At 39.7% G+C, this 8,648-nt stretch overlaps 1 protein-coding gene across 1 annotated transcript; it reads left to right on the top strand.

The window, feature by feature from the left end:
• Positions 1–6: 6 nt before the first annotated feature.
• uri1 (URI1 prefoldin like chaperone) lies at positions 7–7,008 on the top strand. The gene is made up of 10 exons (XM_079682014.1): positions 7–159; positions 2,013–2,091; positions 2,342–2,477; positions 3,631–3,722; positions 3,806–3,869; positions 4,019–4,211; positions 4,307–4,550; positions 4,665–4,804; positions 4,907–5,147; positions 6,269–7,008. The coding sequence occupies exons 3-10, from the start codon at positions 2,366–2,368 to the stop codon at positions 6,455–6,457; spliced, it is 1,275 nt and encodes a 424-aa protein (XP_079538140.1). The 5' UTR covers positions 7–159; positions 2,013–2,091; positions 2,342–2,365; the 3' UTR covers positions 6,458–7,008.
• The last annotated feature ends 1,640 nt before the right edge of the window (positions 7,009–8,648 follow it).

Raw genomic sequence — 8,648 nt, 5'->3', positions numbered from 1 at the left:
GCAATTATTATATTTGCCATTATACCAGAACATGTTATGGCTATTCAATCCTTGACTTAAAACTATGTAAATTCCATCGATTTTGGACAACTTAATTTTCATTAAAGTTATCTGTCTAAAACAGGTGGTGAAAGACTGTGAAAGTCGGATTCAGCACTGGTAAGTTTGAAGAAGATCACAGTACTTTGTCAAAAGCTGCATAGTGATATCTTTCTATACTTTTTTTTTTGTCTTTGTAATACACTGTTAAAAATATTGATGATAAACAAAGTAGCAAAAAGCATATGTTCAATATACAGTTCCTTAAAGAGATACATAACAAAATATAAACATATCTGAAAATAAAACACATTCATGAGGATTATTTTTTAAATGTTCTGCTCAACATCATCCGCCTTCTTCTTTTCAGGAAAGTTTGTATTTAATCGAATCATAATTTTTAAAGATCCATTTAGAGCTGCCTAATTTTTTTTCTAATAATAGCCTTGAGGTTTTTTTCTTTCCCAAATAATCAAGAATTGATTCTTTGCAATATTGATGCTCTGTATTTAGAGTGCTGGCTGTGGTCTAAATCTACAAATGAGACACTCCCTGACCAATCAGTGGCATTTGTTTCAAGCATGCCATAATTAGCCAGTTCATCCTTAATCCCGAGAACACTTGTAGTTGGAAGGAGAAGCATTGTTAGAACACAATCAACCTTTAGGCCCTGCACACTGCACAGTGGTATTTAGTCTGATTGCCTAATCCAGATGTGCCAAAGACAGTTTTCCACATTTGTGGAAGAGAACAAGGCTCTGTTGTATTTAAGTGTCCCGGTGATCCTTGACATTGAGCCATATTGCAGAACACCAGGATCTTGAAAGCAGCTAAATGGAATTAAGCCATCATTAACTTTATTATTTCCACTGGTCCGTTTGAATGATTCACTCAAACAGATGCAACAAAGCTCACACAAGAGTGTAGTAGATTTGAACAACAAGTAGAGGAAATACAAAGTGGAAACACCTGTGTGAGTGGACCATAACTCATGTAGGAGCTCTACTATAGTGTAACTATATTACAGTCAAATGTATTTGTATTGATGCAAGCAGTGGTCTGCAGTAGTGTTATTTACTGTAACTCTGCACAGCAGATGAGCAGAAAAGGTCAAAGTTCAAGTCCCCATGTAAGGACTGAGTACTATATCTCAATTACTGGCATACTACACGTTACTATACAGTATGCAACCTTGTAAAGGCCACTGCAGTTTTGACTAAAATAAGTATTTGCACCTCAAACACAGTATTCCAATGTGTTGGGCTGATGGTGAGTCTGGGGGCATGTACATACTTGACTTCTCTGTGACTCTTCTTTTTGCGTTGTTGACAGACCAAAATAAATGTACCATTCTTATTGGTGCACTGAATGAACAGCCTGGTTCTGCCGATCATTACATCTGAACAAAGGCTGATTAACTGAAAGCACTTCAGTCATGTGCAAGGCCCTCTTTACAAGTAAACTGAATACAGATTTTTTAAGTTTGAAAGAGCAATAAAACATCACAAACTAGTTCTCGCTTGTTTCAATATGAATGTTGTAATTGCACCTGCAGGCATGAAATTGGAGAAAGTAGGGCGCCTCAAAAAAAGGTTTTAATCGTAAAAGATTTTTTTTAGAGTAACTGTACATAGCTATGTTTTTTTTTTACCTGCAGCAAGACAGTGTGTTGTATAGCATAGTATTATCATCATGATTTTCTCTAAAAATAAATAAAATCCATGTATACCAGGGACATCTTGAGGCGACTTTAGTTTCTCTTACGCCCCCCTCTGAAGGGGGAAACGGGCACTTCCTAATTGCTATTTTTTACTTCCAATTGTTCTTACAATTGTTTAACCTTCAAAAATAAGTCCAACAAACCAAATTGGATAACAATGGCTCAGAGGACATCTGTGACTTCAAATAAATAAACAAAAAAACGTTTATTTGAATAGTGGTTTGCCTAACATTGTGAATCTGTGCTTCTGCAGGAAGAAGGTGTCGGGTGACTATGAAGCGCTGAATGACCGGCTTAAAACTCTTCCAGATCAGCTTTCTTATGACATCACGGTGAGTGCTGACCTTGTTGCAAATACACAAGAGAAACACACACAGTTACACAACTTGTGTGTCTTTTGTAAATGTCAAGTTTTGCATTTAGCAGCTTCATGAGCTGTGTTTTAGCTTTGCAGAAACTGAGCCTCAATATACATATTTTTGCGGCATTTTTATTTCTTCTTCACTCCTATCCTCACGTCCACATCATGACTCCTGCTCATTGTTTCTGTTGCTGTTGTTCCACCCCATGTGCTATAAACAGGTGCCCTTTGGCCCTCTGGCCTTCATGCCGGGGAAGCTGGTGCACACCAACGAGGTCACAGCGTTGCTCGGCGACAACTGGTTCGCCAAGTGCTCCACCAAGCAGGCTCAGAAAATTGTGGATCACAGGATGAAATGTGAGTCTGTTTTTGAAAAGACACTGTTTACTCTTAAGTAACGGCTCAGCACTGCTCCTCTTCCTCCAGCAGAGGGTGTTGCTGCACCAAGCTCCACTGAAGAATCACTGAAGTGATATACATACTTTTAGAGGAGCCATTATTTGCCACAAGACTTTGGGAACAACTTGTCAAATTGAGTCTATTTTAAGGATCTGTTTGGTGAACTGTAATGCTGCTTCCCATAATTGCATAGATATCTTGAAGCATGCATGATTTTTGTCATATGCCGGGTACTTAATTTCACATTTGGTTAAAGGGTTGCACGCTGCACAGCACATCTACAGCACTCATGCGCTGTGCTGCTCTTGTTTCATGTCACCGCTGTCCCTGCTTTTTTTGTTAATCTTTCTCTGTCAGTTCACACTTTTTGTCCCTCTCCTGTTGTCAAATCCCATCCTGTCAATGCAAGATTATTGTTTGATCGAGTGCGAGAAGTCTTTTCGAAGAGAAGAAATGTGTTTATACCATCATGGGTTATGCACGGCCGTGTTTTGTCTTGCATTTTTTCCCCGCCGCTCGTTCTAGGTCTGAAAAAATCTCATATCAAGTGAAATGGGCCCAAGTAACGATCTCTGATGTGAATATTATTAGGCTGTTTAGTGAAGCAGAAACACGCTGCCACAGACCCCCTCCCCCCCCCCCCCCCTCTCTCCTATCTGCTGACCCGGCCCACCCCACTATTGCAGAGCTAAGTGCTGTAATACAAACATAGCTGGCTGAAATGTGTCAAACAGCGGCTGAGTTGTCAGGCCTTCTGTGTTTGACCTTTCCTCACTTCCAGTTGATGCACTGACTGGAGGGGCTCCCAATCGCCATGGAAACAAGGGCCCTCTGCTGCTATTAGTAAAAGGGCTTAATTGTTGTCAAGATTTAATGATCCGGAGTAGTATTCAGGGCAGAAGATATTATGAACTGTTTGTGTCATCATTTTCCAATTTTTTTCCCCCTCAACTTGTTTAGTATTTTAACTCTTTCGCCGCTGGTTGCCATTAAATGTTTTATTTAAATCTCCATTAGCCTGCAGCCAGTCTTTTTGCACATTGTGTTTTGTCAGAATGCTTCCAACTTTCTTAATGTTGAATGATAATGTACCCTTTTTTTTATTCTGCAGATGTGAAGAGTGAAATGGACGATCTTTCAAAGACGATGAAAAACTTTGAAGCCAGAGTCGGGCTCACCAAGGATTTGGAAAACATCTCGTCTGTATGTTGCGTTACTGCAAGTCTTCTCACAGATGAGATATTACCTATCACTTAAAAGGTATATTGACTTTGCTTGTTTTTTAGGGGAAAGGGGACTATATTGACATTAGAGAAGACTCCAGAAACATCGAAGCTGCTGTCACCAAAGGTATCTTTGTCTGCCTTTCTTCTGTCTCCATTTTACTTATCTATGTTGCCTTGTGAAAGAAAGTAACGAGAGTTTAATTTTACAACAAACTCGTATTAGGATTAAGCAAAACAAAGCTAATGAATTTATTTTCCATCTTGCTTTAACAGGAAGGAAAAGGATAGCACACATACCTAATTCTAAGCCCAAATTGGATGCCATTTTGGATCTAAAAGAAGAAGAGGAGATTAAAGTGGAGGGCGGAGATACAGAGAGAAGAATAGGCACCATCACTGAGGAGGAGTTGTGGGCTAGGTTGGATGAACTGGAGAAACTGGAGCAGCAACAAGATGATCAGGACAGGTAGAAAAACACACAGGGGTGTTCTCCTAATAACCTTAATAATTGCTACCTTAGGCAGAATAAAAAAGGTCTCATTGAAATGTGTTTTTCTTCAGATTATCTGATAATGCGGACATGAATGGTGACATGAATGGTGAGGAATCCTCCTCCTCTGAAGAGGAGAAGGAGGCAGATGCAGCACCTCCAGTAAACGGACAAAGTGTGAAGCCAAGCTGGACCGCCGCGCCTCACAGTAAAAAGCCGCCGTGCAAAGACAGCATAGCAGAGGAAGACGACGAGGAAGAGGAAGGCCACGGTTTGCCTACCATCCTTTTCTCTCACACAATGGAACCTAAGAAGGTCAGAGTGATAAATCACTGATAGCAAGAACTCTTATCTTCATTACTTTTCATTTTACTGCTTATTTCCGTGTTTGCGACTTTCTCTCAACCCTGTCTCCGTATTTTGCTTCAGGTGAGGATAAACACAGGAAAGAACACCATGTTGAAGTTCAGCGAGAGGAAAGAGCAGCATTCTAAGAAGAAAAAGAAAAACTGCCTCAACAATGGACATCACGAACTTCACAAAATCACAACCCCAGTGGACATTTACAGGTAAATGAACAATTAAATGTAGGAATAAAAAAACAGTCATTTGCTCTGCTAAATGAGGCTCCTGTCCTCCTATTGGTGAAACGGGTCTGCTGTCTTTGTCAGGTTGTTTGTGGACGTGAAGAACGGGGAACCCATCCCCAGAAAGTCCATCCTGAAGTCCCGCAGCCGAGAGAACAGCGTGTGCAGCGACACGAGCGAGAGCAGCGCGGCAGACTTTGATGAGCGCCGTATGATTGGTCGAAGCTTCAGCCACGACGACACGACGCACAGCGACACCAGCGACGGCCTCACGGAGGAGGACAGTCCCACCGCCGTCCCACTGCACCCCGCAAGTCGGTTTGAGGTAAGCAATACACATGTTTTTTAGTTTTAGTTCCACTACTGCTTAGATCTGCTCAGTGTTATGTCTTTAATCTCAGTTACAGTGTGGAGGGATCTGCAATATGGCTAGGTTATGAAACTGTTGTTAAATTGCTCCTCTGAGCCTCAAATCCCTTAATGAGGATATAACAAAACCCCACAGAAGCCTCTTTAAGTTGAAACGGGGGCTGCATTCGGTCAAACAGATATTAAATGTTAGTCACACGAGACGATATGAGGAAGAAATCACAGCATGAAAACAGTAGGAAGCATTTTGTGAGCCTGAAACTCCAACCATCATTAACGTGTTACCACGGTAAACGCACAATGTGTAAACGTATTATCTGCCGCTGGGGATCCGAAGCAAAACAATAACTAAAGAGGGAGTTGGGGAAGTCGTGAAGTAGTGTGGAATCAGAAGAGCTGTTGTATTTATTACCAACGTTGGACGAAGATTTTCCTGTAGGGGCTGCCTTTTCTTTGATGATTTAAGATCCAGAAGTTCAGTAGTTATTTAACGAGACCCACGTTATCAACAGAAGCCTCTTCCTCTCCAAAACAAGCAGACCTGGCGATTAAAAAAAACACTAAAAGCATTGAATAAAGCAAATTCACATTTAAAAAAAAAAAAAAAAAAAGAAATGGTGTTCCTCCAAGGCTGTTCAGTGAGCACATGCTGCTTATATTTGCTCAGCTTGTTTCTTTGATAATTTAAGATCCGGGCATCCAAGAACTAAAATCCTTAATCTGGTTGAATAAATAGTCATCCAGGTAGCATGAGACATCTAAAAGAAAATTGGAACAATATGGCTTAAAAATGTATAAAAAATGCTGACAGCATTCGCAAAGGAGTTACTTGCTGACCAATGAAAAAGCACCGTTTCCCTGATTTCAAGATTTCACACAACCGAAAAAAATCTATAACATCTTGTCCATTTTTTAACTTCATGCAGGAAAATGTTATGTTGTGCAATGCCTTGTTTTGTTGTTTTTTATGCTGCTGCAACGCAAACATTTCCCAAATTGGGATCAATAAAGTACCTCTATCTAAGTCTACCTTCACACCAGCTTTTACCACAATCATTCTCTCTCTCTCTCCTCCAGGCCTTTTCAGGTACAGTGGTGGAAAAGGACCCGATGCCTACTGCTGTTCCTCACCTGACCCTCGCTCCACCAGCTCTGCCCACCATCATGGAGAGGAAGCAGGAGGAGGTGGCGTCTGAAGTAGCCCCCCCCCAGGAGGCTCCGAAGAGGGTGTCCAAGTTTAAAGCTGCCAGATTGCAGCAGAAGTGATGGTTGGCAATCAATTATAATTTTTCACAATAACATGTCAGTCTTTTTTTTTTACTAAAGTTTCTTTTCTACAACCGATAACCTGCACAGCATCTCTCTTTTCCTTCACACATCTTTCACCTCCTTCAATACAGGGTTTCTGTCATTGAGAATTCAGTGAGAAAAAGTAGAGTAGCAACGCTTTGTGTGTAACACTGCTTTTTAGCAAGATCCAAACACTAGTAAATACTCCCTTGCTCACTCATCTGTTGCTTATCCATTATTAAAGTTTAAATGGCAACCCAGTTCTGTCCTTCATCGTTTTACCTTTCTTTTGTTTTTCTGTTCATCAATGCTAGAGCCAGTTAAGGTAGGACTATAGGCTGCTCTTAAAAGCAGTTGCCTTGTTTTTTTCTGATTGTTAAGCAGAATCGGGTGCCAGCTAGCTCTTATTTGTATCTTTCTTGACCTGCCTAATGAATGTATGTATTCCTTTGTGACAAGCTTTATGTAAAGACAAAAAAAGAATATTGATGGAAACTAAAAGGAAAATAAACCATTTTGGCTACAAATACTGCTTCCTCTTTCTTCCTTTAAAGAAAATATGATCTTTATTTCATTTGTTTTGTGCAGACTTTGATCTTTTATCAGGCCTTTACCTGAAGTTTGAAAGAGTTTCTCAGTGTTTCTCACACTGCGTAGTAATGTTTATGATTACATTTTCTTCCCTGATGCCTAGCGCAAATTGTTTTGGTATTTAAATTGCCAGTCACTGAATGAGCTAATATGGTCTTTTTATGAATTATTGTTACTCCTGTCGTGTATTAAAATTTGAGCAGCTAAGTAAAGCTTTATCCCTGTCCTATATTGCAGCCCAACGTTTGTTAGCAAGCAATAAAATGTCATCAAAGCTGTAAAGCAAATTGAACACGAAAACCTTTTCCAGTTAGCAAAAGTTCAACAAAGTGCAGCCTCAATAAGAGAGAGGAAATGCCCACGCCAACCACCCTCTGACAACAAATCAAGTTTAGCATTGGCTCAAAAACAAAACGTTACTGCGGATGACTAGGAGAGAGTGATTTAGAGTCTGCAGTTCATAGTTCCAGTAGCGAGCTTAGAAAAATATAGGATGTTAAAATGCTTAATGATTTGACATAATAGGGAGTATACATATCCAGTTCCAGTACAACAGTATTAAAGTCCTATATTTAAACTCCTACTTCAGTAAAGGTATATACACCAAAATGTACTTTTAAAAGACACACATTACTGTGAGTATAGCATTTTGGGGGATGGTAGAGATGGGGAAATGTTTACTTCTTATAAACAGGGTAGTTTAGTTATCTTCCTCCCCGTGACAAGATAAATCTGAAGGGGTCATGAAAAGAAAAAATGTTGACATTTTGTGACTAATCTTTGCTTTTGCTTAATCACATCATGGCTGCCTCAGACGGAAATCACGGTCTTCAGCAGGTCATCTTTTCACGTGCAGGCTCATCAGAATATACCGCCCTCCATCAGAGTGTCTCCAATAACAACGGGGGTTTAAAGAGACAGGTGTTAAAACAATGTGTTTCAAAATGGAAGGAAATAGAGGTATATTCAGACAGACTATAAGAATAACAATTTTTTTAAAAACATCAGAAGCATGTTAACAGGTTGTAGAAACCCAAAATACAAATATGGAAGTGATCAAATCTGTCATCAATATTGTTCCTCCCTCACCGCAATCCCCAATGTCTAATTCCTTCATATTGAGTATTTTTTGGAACAACACCTTAACACAGTCTTAAATCATCCTTTTGTTTTACTCCATAGTTAATTGTGCTGTCTTGAAGTCCCTAAATACAAGAGCATGTGATTATTTAATAATATATTGGGTGGTTCATTAAAATAAGCTCTGTTTACAATTCTCATAGCTCTCTTGTGTAATTATTTTTAAGGGAGATCCACGTTTTTTAAATCCCCTCATTTAAACGTTTTAAAGTATAACTTTTAAACAATTTTGTCTCTGGTTGCTGAGCGTTTGGTACACTCAGTGTGTGTTTGGAGTTTAGGAGATTAATATGGGGATTTTTTCTTTAGTAATATACTTGGAAATCACTCCGGACTGAGCTCTGTTGTTTGATGTAATTTAGATTCTTTTTGCGGGGCAACTCATACACACCACTGGACTTGATCTCCCCTACAAGCCGCTTTAATTAAAGCTGCG

This window comes from Notothenia rossii (genome assembly GCF_949606895.1).
Source record: "Notothenia rossii genome assembly, chromosome: 5".
Classification (NCBI taxonomy): Eukaryota; Metazoa; Chordata; class Actinopteri; order Perciformes; family Nototheniidae; genus Notothenia; species Notothenia rossii.
Note: the sequence above shows the minus strand (reverse complement) of the source record. Positions and strands in the feature narration are given on the sequence as shown.